Below are 14,980 nucleotides of genomic sequence, written 5' to 3'. Positions count from 1 at the left end.
TGTACGGAGCAGTTGACTAGCCGTGTCTCTTAATCTTTCATCTTTTCATCAAATTCCCATCGTCAAGCAACTTGTTTTCCCTCCTTGCTCCCCCATCCAGGAACAAAAGGGTGCTGACCCTGACCCTGACGGGGACCTGGCCTGTTCCTCTCACTCTGTCTCCTCTAACGTCGTACAAAGCATGTGAAGAGGCGAAAGAACTTCCAGCCAGATGCTGGCTTTTGCGTTGCCTTCTGCTTGCTTTGAAATGGATACGACGAGCGCAGTCAACGAAGTCTGTCTGTCCTGGATAGGTCTTCTTTTTCCGCTTTTTTGCTTTTGCCTTTGCTTTTTGCTTCTTTTTTCTCTGGTCGAGCGTGGTCGATCGACCGATCCAGGCACATTTCCCCGCCACTCCTCCAGGCTCAATTAGTTATATAGCCATAGCTGGAGAGTTGTTTTGACGTAGAGCAGTACAGAGTACTTCGAGTACAGGTACTTCGTACTTCGTTTTTCGACCCCATGTTGCAACAAAGAAGAGACGGGCTACTCCAAAGTAGTCAGCGGAGAATAAATATAGCAAAGGGAGGGAGCGAAAGTCTGATAGCTATAGAGCTGGTTGGTACCTGCATGTAAGTCTCACCATTCCGTCCAGTCCAGTTCTATAGCGTATCATGGGGGACAGAGAAACAGGGCCAGAGAGAAGAAGCGCCTCTCAAGATGTTACCCGGGTACCTCTCTCTGCTGGTCAGACAGTTTGGACTTTGGTTCTGCGGCTGGTTTAATGGTTGATGCTGGTGGTGTTGTCGTATGTCTGCTACTGTCTGTTGCTGTCTGTACCACACAACAGAGAGAATACGAAGAAAGAGTAGGAAAAAAAAGGAAGCAGAAGAGATGTCATATTCAGGACCCGGCCGGGGTGGACCAGGCTCCTGGCACTATGGCCCGCCGTGGTCGGCGTTGTTGTAGATAGTTGGTTGCTGATAGTGGGTGGATGTAGACGCCTGGCGGAGGTGGTTTGACAGAAATGACAGGGCTTGCATACACAGAGCGCGCACACACACACGCTTACGCTACTAGTTGGTGAGATAGGTAACAGTATCATGCAAGGAATATGATAGAACGAACGCCTGCACTGGATGCAACTAAAGGTAAAAAGGACAGGGAAAAAAATGATATATACCAACTACTCCGACTCCTATCGATTCCCTAGGACTGCGCCGACCATCACCGCCGCCTCTCTCTCCCAGTTGCCCACGACAAGTCCTCCACCATCAGCTTCTTGCTCTCTGTCTCTGTCTCTCTCCCTGCTGGCGCTGCCGGCACTGCTCCCACGTAACACGCACTGCCGGATCTCATCCCGCAGCCTCTCTCGGTTCCCTCGCAGGGCCCGAGCGGCCGCTCCGCCACGGTTTAGCAGCTCTCCTACCCGCGGCGATAGCGCGGATGCAAGACAGCGCCAGAAGTAGCTTGGCAGAGACGTCGTGTCCAGGTACTGCAGCAATGGATACAGTAGGTTGTTCTTGACATGCTTCTCTTTCTTCTCAGAAGTAGAAGTGGGCAAGGTGGACGATGATGGATCATTAGCGGCGCGGTTGTAGAAGGGATGCGCAGGCTGTCTGGCACCCTGGAGTATCCTCTCTAGAACTACCACCGTCTGGCAACGGTTGGAGACCTCTAACAGTGCTCGCTCTAGAGACGGGAGCTGGGAGAGTCCTCGAAGAAGGGCCTGCAGCGAGGCCGTCAGGGACGAATGGATGAACGATTTTAACGTTACAAGGAGCAGTTCTGGTTGGAAATTAGCCGCGGATATAGTCTGGGTAGTAGTAGGGGAGAGTAGGTAGAGAGCCGTCATGGCTGATATCAGTCGTGCTCGATTCTCTTCCTGCTGTGCATATGTAGAGCCAGTGCCACCAGCGCCCGGCCGCAGAACCACCCCTTGCTCGTCTGTAGGTAGCGAGAACCGACTGACGATCTGCTGCGCGCGTGCCTTGACACTGTTCTCTGCTGGGTTCACCAGTTCGGCCTTCAATGTTCTCACCACCTTCACCCGCTCCAGCGCAGCGCCGTACCCTTCGCCTTCCCCGTCATCGCCACCGTTACTGTGGTCCGCAAACATCCGTCTAAGCATCAACAGCGTCTGAGACGCCCTTACCAGCGCCCGGTGGTCCTCTCGATCACGCCCACTGATCTCCACCAGCTGTCCTTCCAGCTGTCTGCCCAGCATCAGGCATCTTGACACGGCCCTGGCCAACTTCACAGTCGCCCAGGACCGCTCCGCTGCTCCGCGCACTTCATCAGCCCCTTCCCAGCGACGCACCACATCTTTCTCAAGACGCTGATAGCCTTCCGTCAGCGCCAGAACCTGCGCCTCCAATGCCAGGAGTACACGTTGGCCTGAGGCAGTGGTGTCCGTCGTATACCGTAGCAGTGGTAGAGCAGACTTGGTTGTGAGTGTGTGGACGTGGCTGTCGACTTCCTGGATGTCGAACAGCACGCGAGAGAGCGGCGTAGAGAGGTCCAGCGGAGTATCAGATGGGTTGTTGGTGGTTGCCACCAGCGTCTGGGCGAACGAGGTCGGCGAGAACGACGGGTCCAGGAAAGTCTCGTAGTCGACGTACGACGGAGACGAGGTCATAGTGTGTAAGGATATGTAGGCTCTTGTAGGATTTCTGCTGCTAGACCGTTAGAAATGGCATGCATAAGAGCTGTTCTTCACAGGGGGGGAGGGTGTCCGGGGCGTTGTTGGTAATATACTTGCAGGTGCAGTGGTAACCACCCGAGTTTAACTATGGCGCTCTCCTCTATGACGCCAATGGTCACGTTAGCAGCGAGACGAAGCCAGAGAGGCAGAGCCTGGCCAGCATCAGCATTCTTCGATCACGATAGACTACTTCTTCGTGCCTGGCCACTCTCTCTCCGTGTCCAGGCTGGGTGTTCGACTTGTCAAGGTGACGTTGGAGTCGTTGAAGCCGCCGCTGCTCGACTTTGTGGCCGCGGGAGCGTCACATGACGTCTTTCTAGCTTGAGCCATGCGGGACGAACGATGAAGTTGAAGACAGCACTAGAAGGAGAATCAGTAGAACTGGGGCTGCGGAGGGCAAGGCGACGATGAAGTAGACGATGTGCAGGAGAGATACGATGAAGGTCTACACGGCGATATTAGACGACGGATGCTTCTTCAAGCATTGGGCTTTGTGTCTTGACGGCCCAACCAAGCTGGTTCTCAACGCGGTGGGCTCTTCAGGCCGTTTCAGATATGAACAACGCACCGCCGACGTCCGTGAAGACAAGACCCCCTGCTCGAGCTCTACTAAATCTGCGAGACAGACGATGCCAGGGAGTCAGATGTGACTGATATGGGGTCCAAAGTGGCCATACGCAGCGACATACCGAGCTGGAACTGCCAGGACTTTGTTTTTGATGCGATGGAAGCACTCGAGGGAAAAGCCGACATGGTCGACGGGTACAAAGAGCGTCTGGAGGAGCTGCGGTCGAAGCAGGACGGTCTTGTCTAGAGAGTTTGAGTGAGGAAGACAGAGGATAGGATGGGTATTGGGTGCAATATCTATTCATACAATTCATAAAAGAAGAATTAAGGAGGAAGAGAAGGAGAAAGGATAACACAGACAACGTAAAGGGTAAAAAAGAGACGATATAAAGAATGTCCAACACCATGCAGTTTTCCAAACTCCCGCCCGAGAAGGAAAATTAAAAGGGGTATATGCAATACAACTGTAACCAGAGCCGTGAACCTGTACCAAACTTGTATATTATCCCCTTTATGCAGTAGATTCAACCTCCTTACTAGGAACCTCGACGTAATCTCCGCCGCCATCTCGGTCTCGACCTCTGCCTCTTCCCCTCGACATGTTTTCAAGATCGATGCCACTCTCTATGTCAGCGTCTGTGGCAGGAGTCTGCTGCTGCTGTTGTTGCCTGGTGCTGGTAGTCGCAGCTTGGCCTCCAAAGGCAATAGGCTGTAGCTCTCTCCACTGACACGCCCACATGCCCAAGAATGTCATGAGCGTAGCACTAGCAGTCTGTAGTCCCCACCAGAGCATATTCGTAGGGACAGAATGTGTATAAAAAGATGTGATAGTAAGATGAATGAAGTGTAGCGTAAAGGCGAAGTCAGGTATCAGTTTTGACCGGGACACAAACAAGAGGAGAAATATAGCTCTATAAACAGCCAAATAGTTAGCTCACACCAGCATTTACCCCTATAATCATAAAACATACCCAAGGGAGCTGTTCAACAACCAGACGAACCCCAGAGTCCATCCGACAGTTGTATCCCCTCGAACAGTCCTCCAGCTCAGTATAAGGTCAGGAGAAAATGCAGTACCAGCCACCAGGGCAGTAAAAAGGATCAAAATCGTAGCGCAGGCATAGTAAGCTAGCTGTATCGCAAGGATCTTGCGTATGATCTTCGACGGAGGGAGGTCTGCCAGAGCGCCAGCCCTTGGAAGTCGACGGCGCCGCATGTATTGTATAAAACTCGAACAACACTCGGTTATTAAGGTATAGGGTTGAAAGGCCGCATCTCCCAGCCTAGCAGATATATCAACAATTCACTTCATCCGTCCCACGACGTTGGTGCATCAGGGAGGATGTCAAGTCGCCGTCTTTCGATTTGTTTCTTTCCGGCTGGCGAAGCAGAGCCAACGGAGAGTCACGTGAACGGTGCATTTAGTTACTGAGCTTTACTTTTTAGCTCCTTAGCATTAACGGCGAGCAAGCGGTAGAAGGTCGCCATTTCATTCAAGCTGTCTTATATATTGGTTCTCTGGATTCCTGGCTCACCCTGTTACTCCTGACAATGGGCTGGTTCTCATCATCTACCGAGCCTGCGCCCAAGAAGGCCGCGGACGGCGGCTCAATCGCTCCCGACCGAACCTCCCGCCAACAATGTTGGATAGGAAGAGACAAGTTCTTCGCCTGTCTGGATGCCAATAATATCATAGATGCTCTCAAAGAGGATAGCGCCGCGCGGTCAAAGTGCTCTAAGGAAATACAGGAGTTTGAAAGCGCATGCTCGGCTACATGGGTACGTCGTCGCCGGAGTTGGACAGTGAATGTTTGTGTTTGCTAACGTCTGCTTTTAGGCCAAATATTTCAAGGAGAAACGAGTAATGGAGCACAGAAGAGACCAGACGATCCAGAGGATAAAACGGGAAGACGTTGAGAGTGCCGCGGCGCAGAAGGGCGCCAAATAAACCTACATTGCATGAGGGATTGCGCTTTACAGATTGGACATAGCAGGGTGAATTTAGGAATTTGGCGGAGTTTATCCTGGACATTGGTAGCTGGTGAATCTGTCTCGGTCATGAGGACCTTGCGCTGACGTATGCTAGACTTCCAGCTATATGGGTTATGACGGATCCAGGTATCGAATCCCTCCCGGTTGCGTACAAGGAACGGTAGACAACGACACCAGAGAAGGCTGTAAGATATATGTAATATTAGCTTGAACATCTCGAGAGCAAGAAATGAACAAATTAGAGCATATTATTAACGGGGAAAAAATATAGTGCATATAAAATGAAGAGAATATATATATATATATATAGCAACCCAAATTTAACCTATTCTCCATCCATCACCTTGCGCTAGAAATGCAAAAAAAGAAGAGTCTGAACTCGTTAAAGTGAAATCAAAATCAGATGTCGCTCATGTGTCATAAAAGTATATGCCCGGATGAAGGAAGAGAAAGTAACACTTGGGCGGAGAATGGGATTAATGTTCGTTATTGTTTCCATTTCATTAGCTGCTCCATGATCTGCTGAACTTGCATATTGGCTTGTGGTTGGGGGAGTGGGCCGTTCTGTCCTGGATTAGGGCCCTTTGGCAGAAGCGAAGCTAAGTTTGTGTTGGGATGTGGGATTGGATTAGGAGGAGGAGGCACAAAATGTGTGCCTGGAGCAGTTGTGGTTGGAACGGACGGTGGGTTGGCATTGCCCGGACGTGTCAAGTTACCCAAGAGTGCCGCGAGATTGGTCGAATTTAGCGGTGGTGCGGTGACAGGTACTGGCAGAGAGTGGAACTGGCGGTTTTGCTGTTGTGCTTGCTGTGCTTGCAACTGTTGCTGCTGGTTCAGGGAACTAAGTAGCGTATGAAGGGTGGAACTGTCGAGGTTTGATAGAAGGTTGGCAATTGCAGCTTGATCCGACTGTGCTGGTACTGGTTGCGGTATGGGCTGAGGAGGCAATACGGCAGGTAGAAGTGGCGGCTGCAGCTGTATCGGATTTGGTTTCTGGGAATTACGTGCATGAACAACGACTTCAGCAGCGAGGCTGGGATCAAGTTCAGAGTATTCTATATAATTGTGATCAGTATCTATGGGTAACAGTGAACAAGGGGGCACAAAGTATGTGTAACTCACCATTAAACCGTACGTTGTCCATCCCACCAGATCGGTCAAATATCTGCAACGGTATCTTTCCCGAGTACTGATTCGCTCGAGAGATGCGAACGATGGCAAGAACACCCTCCATTACTTGTCGTCGAACAACAGCAGACAATCGAATTCGAGGACTTAGAATTAAAACATCACATCTAAGGCCACGATCCCTGAAAGCGTTCTCAACTCGATACACAAACTCACTGGTAAACCGGTTAGCGCGTTGGCATGTAAAGACCTGAGTAAAGGGGGTAGACCAACTTGTCTGCATTTTCCAGAACAATAACCTGGACCTCCGGGACGTTACGCGGATCTCTCCTTGGAATTGGCAGGTCAGATTCGCTGTCATACCCTTTGTCCCTTGGACTAGGGCTGCGGTAGCGTGCATTTCGAGGCCGAGGTGATCGTGACCTCGACCGCCGCCTCTCTCGAGGATCATATCTATCAAAACTGCGTTCTCGGGAGTGATACGAGTCTCGGCGTGGGCCTCTGGGTGAAGGAGATCGTGAACTTCTATCACGGTACCGGTGTGGGTCCTTTTCTCTGAAATCGCTGATTGCCAGTCTTCCGGGACCCCTATCATATCGGTCCGTAGCTGAACGGCCACCTCGAGGTGGCGGTTCCCTGTTCCTTTCGTACTCTGGCGATCTTGACCTTCTCTGCTTACGTCCGCTGTTCTCCGTTGGACCAGAGTTGCGAGCACCACGTTGAGGCTTGGATATTTCTAGGTCTGACTGAATGTTAATACAGGAACAAAGGCAATGAATGTGAAGTGAACATACGGATCTTTCGGCCTCTTATTGTAGAACCTTGCTGAGCCTGTAGTGCTTTGCGGCACGAGTCAGGTTCGAGGAACTGAATGAAGCCATAGGCTTGTTTGATTGATATCTGAGCCAGCTTTCCATGCATATGGAATATATGAAAAAGATCACGCTTAGTTACTCGTTCAGTTGGTAGGTTGCCTACGCTCGTTAGTGTTTACGTTTCAGAAAAGAGCGTACTGATACGTACCAATAAACAGACGGGAGCCGGCAGGAAACCTATCCCAATGCGCCTCGGTAACATATATACGTTCATCACGGAGGAAGTCATCATACTTTTTCTGGATATCAGGTCCCCAGGGGGTATCTTCTTGTGGGTCACCCTTTGTAGACTCTATATTCTCATCATAACTGTCACGTTTCCGTGAAGTATTGGATACTTTCCTTGTATGAGACTTCGGTGGTACTTGCTGCAGTACCTCAGGGCTAGAAAGGGATGAAGATAGGCTTGCAGATGCATCCATGGCAGCTGAACGTTGGGGCAGATTATTACGTTTATCACTTTGAAGGGTTTCTTTAGATGGGGAGGTGTCAGGGCTTGTGTCAAGGTGACTTGTTTGTATGGGCTCACTTTCATGGGCAGTAGCAAGTGGGCGAGAAGGATAAGTGGATGCATAAGATATGGGCATGTTGGAAACGGCAATGTCACTGAGGGTATGATCTGGCTGGCTGATGGGCTCTGTAGCATGGGCTGCAGATGTGGGCATAGTAGTAGTGGTAGCAGCAGCAGCAGCAGCGGTAGTGACAGCAGTAGTTATATATGATGCAGACGAGGGTACATTGCTAACAAGCATGTTCTGATAGGCAGCAGCCGTATTGAGAAGAGAAGACTGAGAGATATCGGAGTTCACATCACCTGGGTTCTGAGCCGAAGCGAAGGGGTAACCAGTAGCAGGAGTAGACCGCACTGGCGAAGGTTGCTGCTGTTGCTGGTAAGCACCATATAGAGGAGCAACGCCCTGAGTAGCTGGGTATGGAGGAGCTAGATGGGCGGTTGTAATGCTATTATTCTCTACCGTTCCCACCATATGGGTATGGGCAGCGGTATCAGGGTGGGTTTGATGGTGCTGCAGGTCTGGCTCAGCGGTAGGATTTGTATGAGGCACTGAAGATGAAAGTGAATTCGTCAAAACCTCGTCTCGAGTAGTAGAAGCGAGTATCGATTCATTCTCTGATAGCATGCTCTCCGTCTTTGCATTAGATCCAGGGAGACTACCTGTTATTCCAGAAACACTGCCAGCAGCACTCGCGTTCATCTGCTCCAGCCCGCTCTGCAGCATCGCGTATGTCTGGTCCACCATCTGCATCTGGTCGCCCACCGCCGGCCGCTGGAGGCCCTGCTCAACAAGCACTGGATTCAAAGTGTGCTCCTTGACCTCCGGGACGGTCTCGAGGGCGGAGGTATCATGGTAGGAGGCGTCCATCTGGTTCTGCAGGAGGGGTATATTCGACGGTTCCGCGATATGCAGCGGCCGCGGGCTCTCGGGCGTCAGCGTCTTGCCCCGGAAGTGCAGCGCCTCTTCGGGCGGATCTGAGGCCATCTGAAACAGCAGGCTCTCCTTTCATCTATCAATCCTGTTCTTGTTCTTTGTCTTCGTCCCTGTCCTAGCTTCCTGTCTCTGCGTCGCCCGCTTCGAGTGTGTTTTGTGTGTGCGTGGGTGTTGTGACCACCGTTAAGAGCGAGGAAGGCGGCTCGAACGCCACCTATAAACCATCGAGGGCGCACGTCTGGACGAGAGGATCCGATAGCGCCTCGAGCACGAAGCCTCTGGCAGGCATGGCTGAGATGCAAGTTGCGTTCGTGTGTGCGGAAGAGCGTCGCCGGGCCAGCAGGAGAGAAAAGCCGATGTTTCTTCCCTGCGCGCTTCCTTGGAGCTTCGACCTTGCCGGCGACCAATGAAGATCCTTCGAGAACGGGCGGGAGCTTGAGAGCTCACTAGCTAGTTACTAAGCACGGTCTAGACGGTGGGCAGGGCGACGCCAGAGTGCCCTGAGAGAGGTCGAGGCAGTGGTTTGGAGGCACAGCGTTGGCGGCGACGGTTGGCCAGAAGTCGATTTGAGGTTGCGATGCTGGTCAAGCTGTGGAAGACGGCCTGGAGAGGTCGGCGGGCGGCTGCAGCGAGCCTGCGCAGGGCTCACACGGCCAGCGACGACGAGCTCAGGGCCGCGAGGACATGGCTGGCACAGTTGACGGTCGAGACGATTCCCAGGAGCATCTGCGCGGTTTCATTCAGCCGGTCCAGCGGGCCTGGAGGCCAGAATGTGAACAAGTAAGGCTCCCGCCCGCAGCTAGCAGATATGGACTCGCACTGAGATGCTAACCAACACGGCGCAGAGTCAACTCGAAAGCGACGATTAAAGTGCCGATGAGTGCCTTGCTACCCCTGGTGCCGAAGATACTACATCCCTCTATCCGATCGTCTCGATACTACGCAGAGAACTCGCAGGCACTGGTCATACAGGCGGATGAGAGCCGCAAACAGTCGCAGAACCTCAATGCCTGCTTCGACAAGCTGACTAGTATGATAGCAGAGGCCGGAAGGGCTGCTGTGCCCGGGGAAACCTCGCCTGAGCAGAAAAAGAAGGTCCAGAAGTTGTGCGTTGTTGATACCGAGAAGACTACGAAGGTTATCAAAAAGACTACGGCTAACAGATATTACAGACAGAAAGCCGCAAATGAGGCGAGGATACGGATGAAAAAGGCACACAGCAACAAGAAGAGCAGCAGAAAAGGCAGATCAGACGAGTGAATTGACATTACAAAAGTGGTATCTCATTTTTTTCTGAACTGATGCTGGTGGTGGCTCTGCTGTGTCTATGATATCCTGCAACTCTCCATCTGCCGACTTACACTCTTCAACGTCACCTGTATCACCTTCTGTAGCGCTGGGTCGAGGTTCTCGGTTTCGAGCAGACGCTGAAGCCAGGAGGTAACAGGCGGCGCAAGCTGGGCGAGGACGGGATTGTCATCTTTCATGTGCTTCTTCAGCCGTCCGAGAGAGAGTGAGAATGCTCGTGGAAACTCGGGAGAACAGGGATTTATGCCTGCTACCGGGTACCTGATATGGCACTCCTGGGCTTTGGCGTTGGCCGGATGGGCTGTTATGAGCGAGTCAACGACGTGGCCGAGCACTCGTCTCAGACAGGCACATTCTTCGAACTCAAGCAGCATGTGGTAAAAGTCGTATGCAAACCCGGCGTCGTTGTCAAACTGGTTCATGGCCGCGTCAAACACGGCAATAGGGATGGCTCCTGACAGCGCTGGAGTAGCATTGAGTGTCTCTAGTGACTTCTGGTCTGGCTCGTCTCCTTCAAGTGTAGGGTTGATATCCTCCCCCGTCAAGCGAGGTAGCATCATCATATCCGCACCCTCATCATCATTTTGTTCATCAATACCATCTCTCTCCTCCACTTTATCCAGTCCCAGTATCCGCTGCCGTGCACCTATCTTTGCTATATAGATCATCTCCAGTTTCGCATACTGAAGCCACAACTGTCGAGAAGACTGACAGAACCGTAATCCTCTCTGCATATACCCCCTCGCTTGCATCATATCCCCATGGTCTTGCAGCGAGTGCTGAGCAGCATAGATCCATAAATCCACCTCTCGCGGGTGCAGCCGTAGTGCATTTGTGAATATTTGGGCCAACTTCTTATACGCCTTTTGCTTGCGAGCATAGTCGATATACTGCTGCCACAAGCTCACGTCACCATGGAACTTCCTTGTCGCCCGATCGAGGATGAAGAAGACTCGCCGCTGTCCCGTGTGCATCGGCGCCTTGACACCTAGTCGCTTGATCCGCTTCTTGCGCAGGGCATCCAGGTTCATCTCGTACTCCGCATACCGGGCGTAGTCTGCCGGCGAGGGGCCGCGGGCATTTATCCTGTGTTCAAAGTCGGATCTCTTCTTCGTTATAGAACTTATTTCTTCCTACATCTTTATTAGTAGCCCTTCATCCAATGTTCCGCCCGTAGTGTACCTACCTCAGTAAAGATCTTCTTCTTCTTGAATTCACGGAGCTCAGGGACAAGTTGCTCCAGGTAATAGCGAGCCTTGTCGCTCGCAGACATCTCGACCACAGACTCAGCACTCCCTTGGTAGCCTCAACCTCGTCTAAGTCTCTTTTTTCCTTCTACCGGTGTTATTTTCTTTTTGATATCAATCTTCTTTTTATCTTTCCATCCGTTTATCTTTTTTTAGCGGATCAAAGTTAATAAGCGCCGACGCTCGCTTCCGCGTCAAAATCCTCCTCAGGGGCCGCGGCAACTTCACGAGACGCCAGCCGGAGCAGACTCTTTCGCTTCTTTCCTTCGTTTTGATGCATTCTCTTCTTATTGATCTCCTTTTAATTAATACGTGTTGATGTCTTTCTTCCCTGCGCGTCGCTCGCTTATAGCTCTCTAAACCACCTTGACCATGGCCCCCAAGTTCAAGGACGGGGACACGGTCTTTTCTGTTCGTTTCACCCCCCAGCTGTACCCTCGGCAGATCTTCATTGCCTCAGTATCAGGTCCTAACTAAACGGCTGCTATAGTTTAACGGGAAATGGATATCATGGTCACACACTGTTGTCGGATACGCTGCGTTCCTAGGCGCTCTTGTTGTCGGCATCTGGCTTCACTACCACAAAATAGTCCAGAACGAACACTATGGATACCCCGATGAATGGTTCCCATCCGTCTCAGCAACCATAGGCGACCGGTACCCGGAACGTTCAGTCTTCCAGATCTTCATTGCTATTACCTCCGGCCCTCGATTCGCGCTCGTATTCCTCTGGTACATACTCACCGCGAGGCCGAACTCGGTACTGCCCAAGGCTGTGCTGGGCGTAGGCATCTTCAGGACATTAACCTGCGGAGGATGGACGTATGTGACGTCGACGGATGACCATGGATGGCATGATATCTTCATGATCGCGTACTTAGTGGCTACACTGCCCTGGACGCTCGGCTGTCTTGCCCTAAGCCCTCCAAATCCTCGAGCTCTTAAGTACCGAAGGATGTTTGCTGGGCTGTTCTTTGGAACTCTTGTACCTCTGGTCTACTTCTTTATCCAGCACAAGGTGCACAAAATTCCCGGAGGTGAGTTCTACAATCACTCTAATGAGTTAGTTTCATGACACATTGCTAACTACTTCTAGCGTACACAACTTATGCCTTTTTCGAATGGGCCCTGATTCTATTCGACGTTGCTTTTGATGCTGTTACTGCTCTTGATTTTGAAGGTTTCGAGATTACAGTGAAAGACATTAAAGGGATTAGCAGAGGGTACGTCAGGCGGCTTCCAAAGTAGACTTTTTAGTTGTACTATATGTTATGTCCCACGCCCATGTTTACGGCTATTTGGATATGTGTGTTCTTGTTTTTTCTAAGGTCATGAACTATTTACTGCAGAACGAGTAAATCCGACGCTGCTATCGAAAAAGAGTATGATCCATCCTTTTTACCTTGGCCCTTCTCTATCCTCTAGTCAAGATGCTAATATCTTATTAGACATGGTGTTCCTCTGGGCGAGCGCTTCTTCCTTATTGAGATCTTTGATGCCGCTGCCGATATCTACAATGGAGTAAGCAGCTCTGTCAATTCGTCCTCCATACCATATCTGACGTCTATATAGTTCGTCTTCTGGTCTACCTTGACCTCTCTTGGAGTTGTCGTCTGGTGTAAGTTTATAATCACTATCATTCGTGGATTTGAACTGACACCTTATCTAGACTTTCCCTTATGGAACATGGGTATATCTGGATACGAAGCCTTTGTCATGGTTAGCATCTCGCCTCTCCTCCTAGCCATGCCAGGATTCCGCTCCTTTGCCGTGCGCAACGTCAAGCTTCTCCATCTGTTGTCTCTTTCTGGTCTGCTTGCCTACCAGGTTCAATACCCGTCATACCGACTCTTCTTGGTTGGTTTCTCCGTTGCAATGGGATGCTTGACTTGGGCTGCCATCTTCTACGGAGAACGAAGCCAGCCTGGTCGTCTTGAAACCAGAGTGACTGCATGGACCGTTGGACTGCTTGCTTCGAGCTTGATGAAATACGCTTGCCATACCAACAACCCGGCTTGGCCCATTGTTAACGAAAAGAACGGTGGATGGAACAAGACTGTCCTCGTTCTAGCTTTAATCGCCATGCTTCGACCATCTCGCAGAAACTATGTGTCAGGAGACTACATGACCTCGTCTAACGGTCGCAAGGGCTCTTCCATCCTTTCTGCTCTCGGCTTTGGTGGACTTACCTTCGCTATGCACTCCCTTCTCTCCGACTCTAGCACCATGATCCTCTGGGTATGGGAAGGGTTCCCCGTCCGCGGTCCGATTGCTGTACCGCATGGATCACTTACCCTGCTTGCCATGGCTGCCGGTGTTTACCTAGGAGTGACATACCCCCGTCTGGCTGGAAGCTGGACTGCCTTTGGTCTTGGATCCGTTGGTGCCGCCCTCTTGACAGGCAACAGTCACTGGCTGGGATTCTACGGCGGTCTCATACTTGCAGTCTATGTCATGGCTGTTGCTCCCGTCCTCATCAGCTCTGGTGTAAAACACTCACCTGCGACCGTCTTTGGACTTGGTTTCTTTGTCTACAACTTCATGGTCCTCTTCCATGTCTGGATTGTTGCCTACGCCTTCGTTCCTGGTGGACCGCTCGTACGTGAACGTACCGACTGGGTCATGACATCAATGATGCTCCTGATAGGAGCCGGCGTGTTTTCGTCTTCTGTCTCCCAGACCACCTCTTCAGCGAAATATAGAAAACCAGTTGTAAACGCTCGTAAGCAACGCACCTACTATTTCTATGTGCTCGGTGCTCTTCAGATCTTCTCATTCGCTGTTGGATTCATGCGATTCCCCACCAACGACTATACCCCCTACCACAAGGACGAGAAGGTTATGACTGCTGGTATTTGGACGGTGCACTTCTCTTTGGACAACGACATGTGGTCATCAGAGAGACGTATGCGCGATGCAATTAAGGAGCTAGAGCTCGACGTCGTGGGGCTGCTCGAGTCCGACCTCCAAAGAATTATCATGGGTAACCGAGATACCACTCAATTCCTCGCTGAAGATCTCGGTATGTACGTCGATTACGGCCCCGGCCCCAACAAGCATACCTGGGGATGTGCTCTGCTCTCGAAGTTCCCTATCCTCAACTCCACTCATCATCTCCTTCCATCGCCCGTCGGTGAACTCGCGCCTGCTATCCACGCTACACTCGATATGTACGGCGAACAGGTCGACGTTGTTGTCTTCCATTCCGGACAGGAGGAAGACCCCGAGGACCGAAGGTTGCAATCAGAGTACCTGTCGAAGCTCATGGGCTCCTCCAATCGCCCCATGATACTGCTCAGTTATCTAGTCACCAAGCCGCTCGAAGGTAACTACAACACGTATGTAAGCGAACAAAGTGGAATGAAAGATATCGACCCGACCGACTGGGACCGTTGGTGTGAATATATCCTGTACAAGAACATCCGCAAGATCGGATATGCTCGTGTCAGCAGAGGAACCATCACAGACACCGAGCTACAGGTAAGAAATGATCAACAATTTCTGAACTTAATTACATAGCTCAAGCTAACTAATGATGTCACAGGTTGGTAAATTTGCCGTTGGCCAACCAGAAGGCAAGGGAGAACGCATCTCGGAAGACCAAGTGCCAGTCGGCATGAGGTTCCCAGCTATGTTCCGAGGAGAGGGAGTTCGCGGCCACAGATATCATGTGTTCGACGAACCACGATATTACAACTAGGATGCTCCTCTGCCGTCTCATTCTCCATTTGT

At 51.3% G+C, this 14,980-nt stretch overlaps 7 protein-coding genes across 7 annotated transcripts; 3 read left to right on the top strand and 4 right to left on the bottom strand.

The window, feature by feature from the left end:
• Positions 1 to 1,177: 1,177 nt before the first annotated feature.
• Positions 1,178 to 2,617, bottom strand: ARB_01201 (uncharacterized protein; the record flags this gene model as incomplete). The annotated part of the gene is made up of 1 exon (XM_003012542.1): positions 1,178 to 2,617. One exon carries the CDS (start codon positions 2,615 to 2,617, stop codon positions 1,178 to 1,180), a length of 1,440 nt encoding a protein of 479 aa, XP_003012588.1.
• A 1,144-nt stretch (positions 2,618 to 3,761) lies between these two features.
• Positions 3,762 to 4,466, bottom strand: ARB_01200 (uncharacterized protein; the record flags this gene model as incomplete). The annotated part of the gene is made up of 2 exons (XM_003012541.1): positions 3,762 to 4,161; positions 4,222 to 4,466. The coding sequence occupies 2 exons, from the start codon at positions 4,464 to 4,466 to the stop codon at positions 3,762 to 3,764; spliced, it is 645 nt and encodes a 214-aa protein (XP_003012587.1).
• Positions 4,467 to 4,801: 335 nt separating this feature from the next.
• On the top strand, positions 4,802 to 5,198 carry ARB_01199 (uncharacterized protein; the record flags this gene model as incomplete). Its single annotated transcript, XM_003012540.1, has 2 exons — positions 4,802 to 5,029; positions 5,088 to 5,198. 2 exons carry the CDS (start codon positions 4,802 to 4,804, stop codon positions 5,196 to 5,198), a joined length of 339 nt encoding a protein of 112 aa, XP_003012586.1.
• Positions 5,199 to 5,728: 530 nt separating this feature from the next.
• On the bottom strand, positions 5,729 to 8,744 carry ARB_01198 (RNA-binding protein (Nab3), putative; the record flags this gene model as incomplete). The annotated part of the gene is made up of 4 exons (XM_003012539.1): positions 5,729 to 6,297; positions 6,365 to 7,006; positions 7,165 to 7,344; positions 7,394 to 8,744. The coding sequence occupies 4 exons, from the start codon at positions 8,742 to 8,744 to the stop codon at positions 5,729 to 5,731; spliced, it is 2,742 nt and encodes a 913-aa protein (XP_003012585.1).
• An 825-nt stretch (positions 8,745 to 9,569) lies between these two features.
• Positions 9,570 to 9,953, top strand: ARB_01197 (peptidyl-tRNA hydrolase domain protein; the record flags this gene model as incomplete). The annotated part of the gene is made up of 1 exon (XM_003012538.1): positions 9,570 to 9,953. The coding sequence occupies one exon, from the start codon at positions 9,570 to 9,572 to the stop codon at positions 9,951 to 9,953; it is 384 nt and encodes a 127-aa protein (XP_003012584.1).
• Positions 9,954 to 10,018: 65 nt separating this feature from the next.
• ARB_01196 (uncharacterized protein) lies at positions 10,019 to 11,274 on the bottom strand (the record flags this gene model as incomplete). Its single annotated transcript, XM_003012537.1, has 2 exons — positions 10,019 to 11,134; positions 11,188 to 11,274. 2 exons carry the CDS (start codon positions 11,272 to 11,274, stop codon positions 10,019 to 10,021), a joined length of 1,203 nt encoding a protein of 400 aa, XP_003012583.1.
• Positions 11,275 to 11,620: 346 nt separating this feature from the next.
• Positions 11,621 to 14,948, top strand: ARB_01195 (uncharacterized protein; the record flags this gene model as incomplete). Its single annotated transcript, XM_003012536.1, has 7 exons — positions 11,621 to 11,659; positions 11,739 to 12,285; positions 12,345 to 12,471; positions 12,598 to 12,630; positions 12,697 to 12,769; positions 12,821 to 14,728; positions 14,793 to 14,948. 7 exons carry the CDS (start codon positions 11,621 to 11,623, stop codon positions 14,946 to 14,948), a joined length of 2,883 nt encoding a protein of 960 aa, XP_003012582.1.
• Between the last annotated feature and the right edge of the window lie 32 nt (positions 14,949 to 14,980).

This window comes from Trichophyton benhamiae (assembly GCF_000151125.1).
Source record: "Trichophyton benhamiae CBS 112371 chromosome Unknown Abenha-F-W-21b08.fp109, whole genome shotgun sequence".
Classification (NCBI taxonomy): domain Eukaryota; kingdom Fungi; phylum Ascomycota; class Eurotiomycetes; order Onygenales; family Arthrodermataceae; genus Trichophyton; species Trichophyton benhamiae.
Note: the sequence above shows the minus strand (reverse complement) of the source record. Positions and strands in the feature narration are given on the sequence as shown.